The sequence below is a fragment of the Argentina silus genome (genome assembly GCF_951799395.1).
Source record: "Argentina silus genome assembly, chromosome: 10".
NCBI lineage: Eukaryota > Metazoa > Chordata > Actinopteri > Argentiniformes > Argentinidae > Argentina > Argentina silus.
The window spans coordinates 8,386,941-8,404,339 of NC_139664.1; the positions used below are offsets into that span (position 1 = coordinate 8,386,941).

At 49.3% G+C, this 17,399-nt stretch overlaps 1 protein-coding gene across 1 annotated transcript in view; it reads right to left on the reverse strand.

Annotated features, from left to right (window-relative positions):
• Window positions 1-2,245: 2,245 nt before the first annotated feature.
• The window catches only part of grin2db (glutamate receptor, ionotropic, N-methyl D-aspartate 2D, b), a gene marked incomplete at both ends in the record, with an annotated part of 25,735 nt that continues 10,581 nt past the window's right edge, over window positions 2,246-17,399 (reverse strand). Inside the window, 9 exons of the mRNA XM_083679275.1 lie at window positions 2,246-5,560; window positions 6,204-6,439; window positions 10,369-10,486; window positions 10,712-10,781; window positions 12,064-12,224; window positions 12,654-12,883; window positions 14,154-14,279; window positions 14,936-15,089; window positions 16,522-16,690. Coding sequence (XP_083535401.1) covers window positions 2,246-5,560; window positions 6,204-6,439; window positions 10,369-10,486; window positions 10,712-10,781; window positions 12,064-12,224; window positions 12,654-12,883; window positions 14,154-14,279; window positions 14,936-15,089; window positions 16,522-16,690 — 4,579 coding nt within the window. The remainder of the gene's footprint in view (window positions 5,561-6,203; window positions 6,440-10,368; window positions 10,487-10,711; window positions 10,782-12,063; window positions 12,225-12,653; window positions 12,884-14,153; window positions 14,280-14,935; window positions 15,090-16,521; window positions 16,691-17,399) is intronic.

Genomic DNA, 17,399 nt, shown 5'->3' on the forward strand with positions numbered 1-17,399 from the left:
CATACCAAAGCATAGTAACACTTGGCACTGTTTGTAGATGGCACAGCTTATTGTTTGTAAATGTTTTTTTAGCACAGTTTATCCATGGTTCTGTGCTGTACTTCATGTCTATTTTGAATGTGAGTACATATTGCTACATAGTCCTGCAGTCCTGTATCCTATCATATCATGGTGGCTTTGAATGATCCCTTACATCGCAGAGTAGGCCTAGTCATAGAGTAGGAGTAGGACTATGTCCCATGTATAGTAGTACCCAAGGATGTAGTGGTAAAACAGGCGGGTAAACCCTGAACACCATGGACTGAATAGGTGGGTAAACCCTAATGCAAATAACATTGACCTACTGTAACAGAAAAGATGGGTACACCTTATTCACCTAAATAAACAAGTGGGTAAACTGAGTTTACTTGGTTTAACCCTCCACTACAACTCCACTATTACTATTACTAGCAGTACCCTCATATTCATTAAGGAAACTGACAGTGAAGATATCTTAGTGTCTCTCGGATATTGGCACAGTATTCTTTTAGCTTATGATATGGTGCAGTACAATAATGGCACATGTTTCATGTAATGACCAATTGTGCTTCACAAAATGCATCTCCTTCACACTGGTGAGTGTCTTCTTAGGAAGACAGTATGAAAGGTCACGAGCAACCATTTTAAAGTACACTGCATTGGGTTTCAATTACCCATAATTCCTCTTGACAAAGCTAAGCTGCCCTTCTTCCTCGATATGATAATTTTCCTCCACACATTCCTACCCAATAATGTAAAAAAACATTTAGCTTCCAGAGGAGAGATCTCCTCATTCTCAGAACACTCTTGAGCTTATTTGAATATTATGCAGCCATCTAGTGCCAATTATAGATATTGCAACCAATCATCTTCTCCTCCATCCCCTTTTACAATTGAAAATGATGTATTGCTCACGTGTGAACCACGCCAGGGATACATCTATGAAAAACAGATAACTGGAAACCAATTTGGCTTAAAAGCTCTGGAGTAGAAATTTGGCACTGCTTTTTATACATTCCCACAGTCAACACCAGCCACAGCCAACCTCCCCTGCTGTTAAAATACAAACACAGTGAGAGCAATATATAGATAGATAGAATAAAAAAAGAAGGTATCAGGAGAAAAGTCGGAGTAAGAAAGAAAAGAAGAGACAGACGGGAAATAAATCTGCTACGTGTTTTTTTGTTCTTATTGTTCATTTTCTTCTGAAGTTCAGTTTGTTTGTCCAAACCCAGTGACGTCACCGCGCTTGTCAGCTGGACAACGACCTCTGTGTTCTGAGTTCTGGTTGGACCAATGGTGAAATGACAGGCCCCAATGAGGTGGCGGAGAAGTCTTTCCTTTTAAATCTGATTGGGTAAAAGGGTTTTGTAGTAAACATGACATCACGGGCGAGTTGTGCCCTCCCGTTTCAGGGGGGATGGTCCTGGGGTAGCGTTGATGATGTCATGAGGTCAAAGGGCAAGTGAGTGGCACTGTCCTCACTGGTCAATGAGAGATGAGAAGCCAGACAGAGGGCATGAGAGAGGCAACTGCATTGCTTTTAAGGGGGGCAGGGGAGTGAGAGTCTGTTGGAGATTGGACCAATCATTAGATCTTACAGAAGCAGGCTGGTCTCTCCATTACCAAAAGGGTTTGCGTTCAAAGCCAGAGGGAGGGAGACGTTTTGAGCATATGTGTGTGTGTGTGTGTGTGTGTGTGTGTGTGTGTGTGTGTGTGTGTGTGTGTGTGTGTGTGATGTGTGTGTGTTAACATGACATCATTACTCACAGGTTGGAGACTTTTCTTATCCATTGTTCTGACTTGGGGAGGACAGAAGGACTGAAGATGACATCACAAAGCTCAGTTCCGACCGGAGGAGAAGTTCCGGAGCTGCCATCGTTGTAAACGACGCGGCCTCGCCTTCGCTGGAGTCGTCATGGGAACCCTCCAGACGGACATAGGTCACCCTGGTGTGGCGTCTCACCGTTGCCCTCACGAGAACGCGCACTAGGGACCGGGTGACGGTTGCGTTGCTTTCACCGCCAAAGGCTGTGGTAGTAGCAGCCGTACTGTCCATACTAGTTCCCGTAGCGATGGCCGCTAAGTGATCGTTTGTGTTTACCACGGCAGCAGTTTCAGCGGCTGTCTCATCCTTGGCTCCGGTTGCCATGGAACGGGCATCATCATCATCATCGTCATGGGTGGCGGTGACGGCTCGCGCGTCTCCCTCTCTCGTCTCCCCCTGTCATACCTCGCTCTCCAGGCTGGAGAAGTGGGCGGAGCCCCGTCGGGAGCACAGGCTCTTGGCTTTGAGTGGCAGGTGGGGGGAGTAGAACCTCCGGGGCTGGGGAACCGAACGCAGTCTCTGGTACTGGAGCTTAGCACTGGCTGAGGCCTGGGCCTGGCCCCCTGCCGAGGCAGAGGACGAGGATGGGGGAGGAGGGATAGGGACCGGGAGGGAGGAGGAGGACTGGGCCTGAGGTAAAGGCTGGGGGGGCGAGGAGGAGGGCTGAGGGGCGTGGTCCCCTGGCTGTGTGCTGAGGCTAAGGTTGGACTGGCTGCCTGACTTGGCCTTGCCTGGGTCTGGTTTAGGGGGCAGGGGTTTGGGCCGCGAGCCCCCACTGAAGCTGTGGCAGTGGGGCAGCAGCTCCTCCTGACTGTGGGAGAGGGTGCTGGTGCCCCTCTTGGAGTGGGACGTGTGTGAGCGGCTGTGGGGGTGCGGGTAAGGGTGAGGGTGGGGGTACTGGTTACAAGAGCACAGGGCCCCCCCAGACTCCTGCTCCCCCCTGTTCCTTGCTCGCCCTTTCCCCTTCCCCCCTCCAGCTCCCTTCCACCTCTTCTCTCCCTTCATGGGGAGTTTGTCCACAGACCAGTATCTTCGGGGGGGAGGCATGGCTGCGGGAGGAGGGGGCCATTGGGAACCCAGTCCCCCACTCCCTCCCCCTGATCCCCACCCTATGCCTGGCCCTGAACCCCAAAAATCACCTCCCGTTCCGCCCCACCCCTCCGCTCGACTGCCTAATATGGAGTCGTCTCGACTGTTGATGCTGCCCCCTTTCTCCCTGGAGGGGTAAGTGCCGAAGAACCAGCCGCCACCCCCGATCCCCCCTATCCCACTGCTGCCCACTCCTCCTGTACCCCCCTCCCAGTATCGCTCGAAACGCCCAAACTCGCCCGAGGAGCCCTCATCTGAATAACTCTCGCCTGCTCTCGCCCTGTCCCTCTCAGACTCTGACACTGCACCCCTACCCCCTGCCCTCCTCACCCTCTCCTCCACCCGCTCCCTCGCCCTGTCTCTCTGCCTCACCTCCACCTCCTCCTCCTCCTCTTCTTCGTCATTTTCGTCGTCCTCCGAGTCCCACTCGTGGAAGGAACGGCCCTCTCTGGTGTGTGTCCTCCCTCTCTCATAGTGCAGCAGAGGACGCCGTTCTCCTCCTCTCTCCCCCTCCCCTCTCTCCATTGTTCCACTCCTCCGTTGCTTGGAGGATGGGAGGAGGGAGTGTATGGTGGAGGGGGGTGTGCCAGAGGTGGGCTCCCCCCCTCCCCCATTGCTCCCACTCACCCAGAACTTGACAGAGGATGGAAGCTTGTTGAGGTTGGGGTAACGCTTGCTGGTGGGCCGATGTCTGGAATGAGAATGGGAGGATTTGGGTCGTCTGTCCCTGCTCCTGCCACTATCCTCCTCCTCCCTGTCATCCCTCTCTTCCTCTCCTCCCTCCCTCCTGCCTCTCTCCCTCTCTCCTTCCCAAGCTGAATCTCTCCCTTTCTTTCCAAACGTACTGCGATACTGGGTGGAGAAGGTAGAGTAGTCTTGCATCTCTCCTTCCCTCTCTCCATCCCCCTCTCCCTCTCTATCAGCTTCTATATCTCCCTCCTCTGGCTCTGAGCGCTTTCCCCCAATTGACTTCTTTCTCCTCTTAGTCTTCATCGCCTTCTTCTTCTTCTTCTTTTTCACCTTCCGCCGCTTCCTCTCCTTCTCTCTCTCCCTTTCCCTCTCCTCCCTCTTTTTCCTCTTCTTGTTCTTCTTCTTTTTCTTTTTCTCCTTATCTTTCCTCCTCTTCTTCTCTTGCTTCCTCTCGGAATCCCCTCCTCCTGTGCTTCTATCCCTCTCTCTCTCACCCCAGCCGGCCCACCACTCCTGTAGCTGGGCGAGCTGACTCCCCCCTCTCTCCCTCTCTCTCTCCCTCTCTCTGTCCCCCCGGCCCATACGGGGTTTCCTGGGGGGTATGGGTGGGGGCTGGCGCCCGTGGCTGAGGGAGCGAGGGGAGATGAGCGAACGCTCCCGGTCTCTCCGCCTCCCCAGGAGAAGACTGGACTCTTCTGTCAGCTCTTCATCCTCATCATCCTCCTCTCCATCCAGCCCCCCATCCCGGTCGCGCGTGCTCCTGGAGGAGCTGTAGGATGAGGAAGAGGGGGAGGAGGAACGAGAGGAGGAGCCGGAGGAGGAGGTAGTAGAGGAGGTGGACGAGGACGAAGAACAGGTGGAAGTGTAGGGGAGCGAGGCGGAGGGAGAGGGGGGAGTGTAGGTGGGAGTGAGGGACACAGAGACAGGGAGCGGGAGCGGGAGCGGGGGAGAGAGGGGGCGTCCTCTCCTCCCTCCCACGTCCCTCACTCCATCCCTCCCTCCTCCCCTCCGGGCCAGGGGCAGAATGTTCTCGTAGAGTGGGCCTCCAGGCTCTTTGGGCTTCTTAGGCCTGCGCTTCCTCCAGAAGGATGAGGGGAGAGGGGGAGAGGGGTGTGGCAGCGGGGGGTTAGGGGGCAGAGGGGGCAGAGGGGGCAGAGGGGCCGGGGCCTGGCCCTTAACAGGCAGCCGCGGGGTCCCCAAAGGTTTAACCACCTTCCCCTGACCCCCTCCGCCACCAACTCCCACCACCCTCTTCCCCGGCCCATGGTCCACGCCTTTCTCTGAATAGAAGGCCACAGTGGCCGGTGGGGGCTGAGGGTGGCCCCTGGGGACTGTTTTGGGGGTCTGGGACCCCACTTGTTGATCCATGCATGGCCCCAGACCCTCAGGATCAATGGGACCATAGTATCTTTTATATCCATCCAGCCCTCCTCCACCAACCACTCCCCCTACAGGGGTTGTACCCCAGTTCGGGGCCACTTTCTGGGGGAAGGGCCCCATCTCTGTGATGGCCCCCCGGACGGCCATGGGGTTGGTTGCGGCCCCGGACTTGGGGAGCCTCCAGCGGTCGACTACGGCCAGTCTGCGATCGGAGCGAGGAAGGAAGGTGGAGCAGGGGAGGGGCGCACCGAGGATAGGGGTGTTGGTGGGCCCCAATGTTGCCCCAGAATGCACCACTGTGGGCGGGGAGCCAGGTAAAGGTGTTTTGTAGACAGGCTGTGGTTGCTGCTGTTGTTGTTGTTGTTGTTGTTGTTGTTGTTGTTGTTGCTGCTGCTGCGCCATGGCCATGGCCATGGCCGGGTTGGTTATGGACGCGGTGATCATGTGAGGCGGAGGCTGGGTTGCTACCATGACACCGTGGTGATGGATGGGCATGGAGGACTTGGCTCCGCCCGGCGCTGTCTCGTCCTCAAAGCTGCAGCAGCTGTACATGCCCTGAGAGAGAGAGAAGTAAAGTGACAGAGAGATAGATTGAGGGAAAGAAAGAGAGAGGGAGGGAGGGATGGAGGGAGAGAAAGAGAGAGAGAGGGAGAGAGAGAGAGAGGGAGTGAGGGAGAGGGAGGAACTGATCAACATTTCATTTGGAGGTGCAATCAATCATAGAGATTTCCAGTTTAGCATAAAAATGCAACGCTACAGTAGTTTCTTAGCTCTGCAAGCAACTTCTTGTAGAAGCATGTCTTACCTACAGTACACAATCCTATACATACTAAATACTGGCATACATACCCTGATCCGGCTAGGGGAGAACCAGTGATCAACAAAGCTGTATGCATGAACACCTATCAAGGTCACAGGCAAGGTTACAGGATACAGTGTGTGAGAGGAATTGAATTTCAATTAATCCCCTCAATTGACGGAGTGGAAATGGAATTGACCCCAATCCTCTATCTCTGTCACACACACAGACACAGACAGACACACACACACACACACACACACACACACACACACACACACGCACATACACAGGTACGCACGCACGTATAGACGCAGGCACGCAGGCACGTAGGCACGCAGGCACGCACACCGACACACACCCACACGCACACACACACACACACACACACACACTTACCCTACTGATGGCCAGGAGGAAGTCCAGTTTGCCAGAGTTGTTGCTCATGCAGTGGCGGAGCCTCCAGTAGATGAGGTGTTCCCAGGCGAACACCAGCAGACTGAGGCCCATGGCCACCAGCAGCATGTAGAACACCCCCGCCATGTTGTCTATGTCTAGCTTAGAGCTCATCACCTCAATCTTGTCATTGTGACAGATACCTGACAGCCACAGACGTTCCAGCATCTCAATCTCATCTGGAAGGGTGGAAGGAGGGGGTGAGGGGGTGAGGGGGGAAGGGGGAGGAGGGGGAGGACAAGGGAGAGAAGGAGGAACAAACATAGGTTAGGAGTCTTAGGAGGTGGCTGTGTTTGTTGCTATTCTGAGGTTATTTCAAGGTTGCATGTACTTGTGTGTGTGTGAGTGTGTGTGTGTGTGTGTGTGTGTGTGCGTGTGTGTGTGTGTGTGTGTGTGTGTTTAATTAGCAATAAAGGACAGCTCCTCAGGCTTTCTGTTTGCACATTGTTCAAGGTGACTCCTGAAGGTCAGAGGTCAATAATTGTAGAAGTAGGTCTGTGTTTGCTCAGCCTCAGTGAACCAATGACAAAAAGGATAGAGAACAAGACAGAGAGAGAGAGACAGAGAGAGAGAGAGAGAGAGAGAGAGAGAGAGAGAGCAGGGCTGCAAAAACAATGAGAGAGCAAAGAGATGTAAAATGGCCTCGACAACCTAATCTCAACATTGTAGCCGAGAGTAAATGAAGAGAGGAGAGCGGAAGGAGAGGAGGAGAGACAGAGAGAGGGAGAGGGTGAAGAGAGTGGAGTGAGTTAGAGGAAGAGAGGGAGAGAAAGAGAGAAGAGAGAGAGAAGGAATGATGAAGGATGAGGAGAGAGGGAAAGGTGATGAGAGACTGGAGAGAGAGTTAGAAGGAGAGAGGGAGAGAGGGAAAGAAAAAGAGAGAGGGGCATTCTGTCTTTGGCCACGACCACACTGTCAGGGGAAATGAGAGGGAGAGACGGAACGAGGGAGGCAAGGATGGAGGACGAGAGGCAGAGATTGTGTCATTATGACAAACAGCAGGAAGACTCTTCAGTTTGAAGAGGATGAGAGGAGAGAAAAAAGGGAAAAATGTGAAAGAGAGAGGGGGGGAGGCAGGAGAAGAATAACAGATATGGGAGGAGAGACAGAGGAAGTGAGAGGAGAGAGTGTTGAGATCATAATCATTTAATTGTGCTGGAGGGATGGTCAGAATCTCGATCACGGCGGTAGGCTCCGGGGGGTTGAGGATTCTCATCTGTTAACCTACCAGGGACCCAACATGTCCGCTTCCCTCAAAACCACGTTTACTCTTTTATAAACTAGCCTACCCAGAAGCCCAGAGGGCCCTACTCTGGCTTTGGTATGTGTGTGTGTGTGTGGGGGGGGGGGGTTGCTTGTAACCATAGTGATGGACAGCAAGCAGATGTATGATTCATGATGGGAGCATATTGCGGAGAGAGAGTCTAACGAGACCTGGTCTACAAGGACTACTACAAAAACAACGAGCACTGCTACGATGGCTCCTGCTGAAAATCTACAGTCATTACCTTCCCACTAGCACCACAGTAGTGGTTGAGGCAGAAACAGACAGAGGGGGGCTTGAACCAGCAACCCTGCAGTTACGGGGAGAGCACACAGCCACCTCAATTGCCCCCTCAGAGTGCTAGAGTACAGTACTACTGCTGCTGCCACTACTGCTGCCACTATGACTACTGCTATCATTAGCTCAGCTGCTGTTGCTTAAATTATTCCCACTCAGTCAACTGTGTGATCTGACTAATGTAACTTCTGTTGAGCATCATTACCCGTTTAGCTATAGCCCACAGCAACAGTAACAGATGGACACACACAAATATATTGGAACACACCGTGATAGACTCAGGTATCACTGCCTTCTCAAAGGTGTAGCCAAACACATACGTCAAAACAACTGATAATACTGAACAACATGGTCCTGTATAAGTAAGCATGATATCCTCAGTATAATGTCTTACAATCACCTCATTATAATGATCCATAGTTATTATCAATCAATATGAGTTGATTATAACCCATTATAAGGGTTTATACTAATTTATTGGAAGTAATAATTCATTATACCTGTTGGTAAAGTGTTAGCAAATGTTTTCCTACTGTGTGCTCTGCACCATCCCTTTGCTGTGTCTTTTCACTTCATGTCAAGTATCGAGTAGTGCATCTCCTTTCATCCTCACTTCAACAACCACAAAGTGATAGGGCCAAATTGGAACATCTTGTAAAAATAGAAAATGCTTTTTCCCTCAAGGGTACAGACACCCATAAGCCATAACCAGGCTGTAGCCTGCGTCTATCACCTCCAGGGCCCAAACAGAGACCTTTCTCTAAGCCCTGTATCATCATTGTGGCTTTTCCTCCACTTGACTCTGAGTGACTCTCTCATTTCTCTTGCTTTTTCCTTCCTCTTTCAGACTGTATGACTTTACTTTCTCTCTCTCTCTCTCTCTCTCTCTCTCTCTCTCTCTCTCTCTCTCTCTCTCCTTCCTTCAGACTGTTTTGATGGCAGCTGTCTCTCTGCCTCAGCTTCAGCCAGCTCAGGCCTGCCAAATCTGGCAGGTATGTCAAATTCACGCTACACCTCTGCCATTCCTGGTCAGGTGGCGCTGGCGCTGGCACTACAGAGCTGGCATGTACCAGCATCAGCCAGGCTCTTTTTAGGAAAGAACACAGCTTTGACAGGAGGGTCTGTCAAACTGCCACGTGTGACATCATGCCAGACATGCCCATGCACAGACATTACGATGCAACGGTAACTAGACATTCAGTGCTAGTGGGAAAGAACAAGGGAAAGCTCTGTGCCCAGCAGTGCTTCTCTTGTCAGGTGCAGGTAATATGGTAAGATCAATGGACCACCTCCCAGAATACACTGTGTAGAGCAACATACTACTGTACTATAACCAACCACAGTAATTCAGACAATTATTGGCCATTTGAAGGATGACCCCTCCCCACCCCACCCAGATGCAGTTATAACAAGACATGACATGACATAACGGATACTGTAGAATCCTGCTCCAGAATAATTTAGATGGCGTCCTCAAGGAAACCCGAAGGTGAGCCCCTATCCTCTAGGAACTAATCCTCTTCCTTAGTAATCCCCACATATAATACCTAGATCCATCCCCATATAATACCTTCCCATGACGAGAGCCATCCGCCACAGAGGAACATTGTTCAAGGAGAGCTAACACAGAGGTAAGGACAAGGGCCTGTCTCTCCCCGCAAATCAAACAATCAAAAGCAACAACAAATAAAACATGCCACTGCACGTCTCACTGCTCCGTTTCCCATGCAAAGACGTTTTTTTATTTATCCCGGCCTGGGTGTTTAACTCTTAACAGGGACGTTATTTAATAGATCTTGGCAGCGAATTGGCATTATCAGTGTGTAAGCAGCTAAAGCGCGGCGTGCCAGAGGCAGCTAAAGGGCTTTGTCTGCCACGCCACTAGCAAAGCCGATTTAAAATACGAGGGAAAGCCAAACAAGGAGCATGCGATTGAGACAATACAGAGGATGTGTGTGTGGCAGACTATGCAAAATGACAATTAAGCATTAGTGTTGTTGTGACATCCAGGGCTAAAAACAGACGCTCTGTCGCCCTCTATTACAGGGTAAATCTCTCTGGCAGTAATCCCATACAACAGGATGGACAATGGATAAACATACAGTAGTGTCACATTAACATGCTCTTAGGACTCAATTATTCAATTATCTGCTTCATAGTGTTGTCTCTGTTTTCTGTGCTGCAGAGTGGCTGTTTGTCAAGTGTGTTCTTTACATCCCTCCTGTTCTTTTCTCTTAGTCAGTTTTCTCTCACTCCCCCTCCCTGTCTGTCTCTCTCTCTCTCTCTCTCTCTCTCTCTCTCTCTCTCTCTCTCTCTCTCTCTCTCTCTCTCTCTCTCTCTCTCTCTCTCTCTCTCTCTCTCTCTCTCTCTCTCAGCTAATCTGTAATGACTATAAAACTGCCACTGCACAAGTTGTGATGATCCCTCTGAACGACACTGACACACACACAAACTAAATCTTCCCTTTCACCAGGCAGGCGAGAGAGAGGGGGGAGGGGCAACCCTTTGCCAACCCCCACCTCTCCCTCCCCTCGGCCCTGTTCTCACCGTCTCCCACCAGTTGCAGCAGGGCCAGGTCTAAGGGCCGTTTCCAGCGGGAGTTTTTTTGCAGGGCGATGCCGTAGCCGGTTGTGGCGAACACCTTCCCTGAACCGATGGTCATCACCTGACACAACGAGAATGAACATGAAGTCAACAACATTATATAACCATGATGCAACCAGGTGTCATAGCCAGATTACATCATATTCTTATCATTATTTTATGCAGATGAGTCCAATTCACATACAGCAGTATCTTGTTCTACAGTTAAAAGGCATCCCTGGGAAACGTAGTTCTAATTTAATCTCAGATAGCCCAATAGAAGTAGAACTAGACTGGTCTTCCTCACCTTACAGCCCTCGTCCTTCCTGGCCATGTAGTTCAACACTGCTGCATCATAGATAAATGCATCCAACTTCCTGTACAGTGGAGGGAAGGTCAGAGTTGTTAAAGAGAGGAGAGAAGGAATGGAGGGAGGAATGGAAGGCAATAGACAATGGCCTTAGTTTGAGGCATGGTTTGAGGGCAGAGAGATTGGTAGAAGAAGAGAGAGGGAGGGAGCAAAGGAAGAAAGAGAGAGATATTTTGCAGAGTGAGGGAGAGAGCGCTATGCAAATGGGGAAACGGAGAAGAAAATGGAGGAGAGAGGGAAAGAAAGTGAGAGAGGAAAAAAAAAGAGAAAAATAGAGGGAGATTAGAAGAGAGAGAGATAAGCAGAAAAGTGTGGGTAAGTAAGTGAAAGAGTGAGAAATGGGTGGAGAAGGAGGAGGGGAAGAGAGAAGAAGAGGGATTTACAGTATACAGTACAGTGCTGTAAAATATGAGAGACAAACAGACACAGAGAGAGAGAGAGAGAGAGAGAGAGAGAGAGAGAGAGATAAAGAGAGGGAGGAAAAAGATTTACACACTTCAGGGGGAAAAGACACATGGGGGAGAGAGAGAGTGATGAGGATTATAAAGTTTAAGACACAGGGGAGGGAAAACCAGAGAGAAGGTGATAGAGACAGAGAGGGGGGAGGGGGTAGGGGGAGCGAGAGGGCAAAAAAGAAAGGGGAAGAGAGAGAGACTAGGGCAAAGGTAAAACAAAAACAGAGAGAAAAGAGGGAAGGAGGGGAGGAAGAGAAAGTCAGAAGCATCTCATTTTGAAGCACATTAACACCGGGCTATAAATGGGATGGCAAGGCAATGGGGGGGGGGACATGATGACAGAGGCTTAAACTGTAGGGATAATCCAACACACGAGACGTGTGATACAGATTTAACCAGCGAGGAGGAGAGGAGAGGAGGATTGGAGAGGAGAGGAGAGGATAGGGGAGGGGAGGAGGGGGGGGGGGGGAGAGGAGAGGAGATTGGAGGAGAGGAGAGGAGAGGAGAGGAGAGGAGAGGACTGGAGAGGAGAGTGTGAAGATGATATGATGTGTGTGAGCAGGCAGGAATTGTGGGGATAGAAATGAGAAGGTATGAGAGATTGTTGGAGAGAGAAACATGCTGCCTGTGGGGAAAGACTGGGAGAGGGGAGGAGGAGGTGAGATGAGAGACCACAGACAGGGAGAGAGAGAGAGAGAGAAAAAAAAGAGAGTGATGAAACAAGAGTGAGAGAGTGAGATGAAGGGAGGAGCAAAGACAGACAGAGGGAGTGAAAGAAAAAAATAATTGGTCAACGAAGGGAAGATTTTGTCATGCGTGGACAGACAGACGGACCCAGTCTTGAGGTTGACGATGGCTTCCTCCACTCCTCTCTGGTTGTATTTGACCATGTACTGGTGCATGTCTGGGTAGTTGGAGCGGATGTTCTTCTCTGTACTCCCGTTGGGCACCGTACCAAACTTCAGAGGGGGGTACTGCTCAGTAGGGTGCTGGAACTGAGAGAGAGAGAGAGACGGAGAGAGAAGGAGTTGGAGAGAGAGAGAGAGAGAGAGAGAGAGAGAGAGAGAGAGAGAGAGAGAGGAGGAGAGAGGGAGACAGAGATAGGGCATGACGCAGAGCAGGCTGTGTAACCAAAGTCAGTCTGTCTGGCCTGTCAAGTCTGTCTGACCTGTTCCTGTCCTATCATACACATGATTAGTCATGCTGTTTGATGAACGAGTCTAGGGTTGGATAGAGAGGAGCCCGTAGAATTGTTTTTCAGGCATTTCAACACCACAGAAATCAAACCATAATCTACAGTAATATTCTATACCACTCTGTGGTACTCTACTCGATTCCCTGGTTAGGCTCCACAGAAACCCATCATACAAAATCATATCTATCATCATCATCATCATCATCATCATCATCATCTCCATCTGTACCTTCTTGTCTGAGAGTCCTGACACGGTGTCTATGTACTCCTCCTGGATCATGAAGGCGGCCAGGTTGGCAGTGTAGGAGGCCAGGAAGATGACAGCGAAGAAGGCCCAGATAAGCACCATGATCTTACTGGTGGTCCCCCTGGGGTTCTCCACAGGGACAGAGTTGTTGAACACAATGGCCCACAGCAGCCACACCGACTTCCCTATGGTGAACGTAGACCCTCCAGCCTCTGGACCAACACAGAGAGAGGGAGGCAGAGAGTGAGGGAAGTGGGGTGGGGGGGGTTGGGGGGGGGGACTGCCTGGTTGGCTCATAAAAGGTATTGTAGGGCCCAGATCCAGAAACAGCAGTGTGTTTAACATTCAATTCAATTCAATCTTTATTGTTCCAGGGAAATTGATGGTGCAGTCCAAGTGTTAACAGAACATTAAAGGGGCAATCTGATATTCAAACAAAGCGGTCTCCCTGCCACTTTTTTTGCTGAGGGATGGAGCTGAAGAAATGTAACCACTCTCAAATTCATAGACAAGAGCTATCGATGCAAGGACTGACCATCCATCCATGGTTCTGAACTAAGCTCATGAGGCTTTTATATTATATTATTATAAGTTATATTAAAGAATCAATGGTTATATATAATTCATTTAAGAAACCAAGAAAATGAAAAAATGGATGTACTGAACCAATTCCAGATTGCCCCTTTAAAGAGTTCTCCATCTTATTTGTAAATAAACTCTAAGGATATAGTCAATACCACTCCGCTGGCAATGAATTGATATGAAATGCCTTGAAAGACTCATCAGAGCCGTATATAAGTAAATACCTTGCGGATCCATTAAAACAAATAGTTACGAGCAGCACTGTCAATATTATATTGACCATGGCAGCTTTCAGCTCTGGTACGTGATCACACACTTGATTACGCTACTCATGGTAAAAATCACACCCAAAGATAGATGGAACATTAGAACTCTGGAGTGAGGGATGAGGAAGGAGGGAGATGGGGGGAATGTATGGAAGAACGACAGAGAGGTAAAATATGTACAGCGCAGCAGTCATGCGGTAAAAGAGGAGAGAGCGAAGAGGAGAGAGTAGGTATCGGACAGAAGCGCGAGGCATACTGAATATCACAGGGGTGCAAACTGCACTGCTAAATAATATATGGCTGCTTTAATATTAAAAAATATAGGGCTGCAATGCAACATATGAGAGAAAGTATTGGTTTTCAATTTCTGAACAACATCCTCATACAAATCCATGCTTCAACAGTGACTGGCCAGCAACAAACACGCAGAAATCAAGTGACTCGAACGGCCATTGTCATCAAGAGTAAAGTTCTATTTCACTGTTTACTGTACCATCCAAAGAACTGTCTAGAAGGGGTATTCTTGAAATGTGTGATCACTTACATGAACATTTCTCACTGATCTACTGCAAACAGGCAATATATCAACACCAGTGGGCTAGGGACATAGAGACAGTATAGAATCATCACTCACTTTTCCCACTCTCCAGACTGCGGTTGTAGCCCACTGGGCTGAAGAACTCAAAGATGAACACGGTCACAGCGACCACGGTCAGGCACATGACAAACATCATCACCCACACGGCCGGACTGTAAGGCTCTGGGGGAGGAGAGGAGAGACAGAGGAGAAGAGAGGAAAAGAGAAGAGAGGAGAGGAGAGGAGAGGAGAGGAGAGGAGAGGAGAGGAGAGGGAAAGAGAAAGGAAGAGAAGAGAAGAATACAGAGGAGAATCAGTACAAACACAATCTATATCAACACTGCCCATGTGGACAGAGAAACCGTCCGAGCAAAAACAATCTCCACAACTCTATGAACGAACCAATTGGTATGACTCACTACAGTGCTTCTGTGTTTTCCAATCAACTCAGCTCAGTCTCAATAAGTCTGCCCTCCTACAGCAGCATTTCAGTTGCTGACAAAGTGAAAATATAAGTTGAGGAAACGTGGAAAAACTGATAAAAATAACAACAATGCGAGTAAAGAGCGAAGTGAAGAATGAACCACTTAATACGACCATCAGGGTTTTAAAACGCAATACAACTGCTGGCAACTAATTCCAATAAGATAATTAATCATCATTAAAAATGTATTAATTCACTGATTAATTACAGCAATTAGCATTAAAAACCATGATTCATTTAAAGGAGTGTTGGATGGAAAGGGGGCTGGAACAAAAGCCTGCACCCCTTGTATCCCCAGGGACTAGGATTGAGGGGCGCCTGACCTCCGTATTTGGCCTTGTGTTTCCTCACTCACCCAGGAAGGCAGACGGTGAGACGGTTCCGTTGCTACGGGAGACCATGACACTGATGCCTGTCTCCACGAAGGGGACGGAGAAGTCCACACTCTTTGACCTCTCCTCGTTGATGGTCAGGGAGCCGATGGCCATGTTGGCTCGGTTGGACACCACCTAGAGGACGGGAGGAGTAATAACTGTCATGGGGATTGGGGCTTCGATAGGGCTTGGAAAGGAGAGAGAGAGAGAGAGATAGAGAGAGAGAGAGAGAGAGAGCAAAGAAGGAGAGTGGTATAATGACCAAAGCAGAGAAAGCACCACCCCTTTTTAATTCATCCATAGCCAGCTCAGTGTTTGCAGAATTAAATCTATGATAACCTCTACAACACTGCAGGTCTAGGCCGGAACAGTCTGGAATGTATCGGCCCATTCAGACTACTAGGCCCTACATTGCCTACAGTATGAACACTCTACACATGTCTCCTACTCATCTTTTTATCATACAAAATGAGTTAGCCCCCCCCACCCCCCTCCCCTTCCTAAATTGAAAAACGCTGTGTCTGCTGATTGAATAAGTGAAATGCTAATCTACATTAGACATGGCACATCCGCACTTCAGAGTAAATCAGCAGAAAAAAGGAGGCGAAGCAGAAAGCAACGCACACACTCAACTCTGCCAAGTCTCTGGATTACCTGATCAAAGAACGCCAGGCTTTGGAACATCTGATCAAAAGACCAGAAATTAGCCTATGAAAATAAAACGCACTTAGCCTTTTTGCATGTGAATATAGGTCGATAGACATTATTGGCCAGGGATCAAGTCATAAAACTGAAAGCGAGAGAAAGGGAGCCAAGTGAAACTGTTCGCTAGTTGTTCTTGATCCCATACTTTAGCAAACAGCCTTTGCCAAGTTCTCCCTGGAACGTGACAAGGCACAGCGTGGATACGGCCTCGTCTCGCGCTCAGTGTGTGTGTGTGTGTGTGTGTGTGTGTGTGTGTGTGTGTGTGTGTGTGTGTGTGTGTACCCACTATCTCGCTCTCACAGAAGCCAAAAAGAGCAGGACAAAAAACTGCTGAGGTATACAGGGTGTGTTTGTGTGTGTCAATGTCTCTGTGTCTGTACGTATGATCGTACGGTACAGTATGTGTGTTTATCAACTGTGTGTGTGTGTGTGTGTGTGTGTGTGTGTGTGTGTGTGTGTGTGTATGTGTGTGTGTGTGTGTATGTGTATGTGTTTGTGTGTTTCTGCCTGTATTCCTGTGTGTATTTGAGTGTGTAATAAACGATGGCTGTCTAAGTTCTGGCTGTGGTTAAGGGCCCATAACTCTTTCTGTGATTGATGTGACATGCAGCGTTTAACTGGTCACCCTGGAGGCAAGAGCAGAGGCCAGAGAACGCTGGGACCTATATAAACAGCTATAGCTATAGCTACAGCAGCACAAACACACACACACACACACACACACACACACACACACACAGACACACACAAACAAACAAACTGAGCTACAGTCAGCAACAACCACAAACACATTCAAACACACACACCAATAACACCCCTAAATAAAACTAAAGCACTCATAAATTTCAAGTGAAAGACTTACCTCTCCAACCATGCCGTTCCACACTCCATCAATCTTCTTCCCATGCTTGCCATTGGTCACCAGGTAGAGGTCGTAGGTGAAGCCCACAATCTTGGCCAATCGCTTGAGGATGTCGATGCAGAAGCCCTTACAGCACTGCTTCTTGGGACCGTCGCCCTCCTGGAGAGCACTGGGGTTACAGAGGGAGAGAGAGAGAGAGAAGAGGGGAGAAGAAGTGGGGAGAGAGAGACAAGGAGAAGGAGGATAGGGAGACTGTTAGAGGAAATATGAACATTTACGCAGAAGAAGAGAGTCCTCAAGAGTTTGCATAAGTAAAGTTAATTGAGATAGAATGCAGGAGGGGGGGAGGGTGTTAAAGGTGAGAGGGAGAGAGAGGGAGAGAGAGGAGGGAGAAAGATGAGTGAGAACAGAAGAGGCAGAGGGATATAAAAGAGGGAGAGAGACAGAGTCAAATGCAACGGCCTAGCCCTGACTGACAGTGAGATATGGCTGCAACAGGATAACCATATCCTTCCTAAACTTGATGAACAGTAACCCTCTGTTGTGTTCATGTCCAATTCAACCCTCACATGTCACACCCCCATCATACTCAAGGGACTGTTCTCCAAATGATTAGGGTCAGAGCAGAGGTCATGTGATGGCTGGAGGGTGGATGTGTGATTTGTGTGTGTACAATTGTACAGGCTACCCTGTAAAAGAAAAATCCGTAAAACAACTGCTCAACGCTTGGCAGCAGAGTTTCCAGCAGATTGCAATAAAACGTCGTACCATTCCATGAATGCAATTACATGGAAAACCTGTACAGTACATATAAAGAAATGTTCAGTCATTTAATAAGGTTATTCCTGTGCATGTTTACTGGTGTTGAATCTTATTTC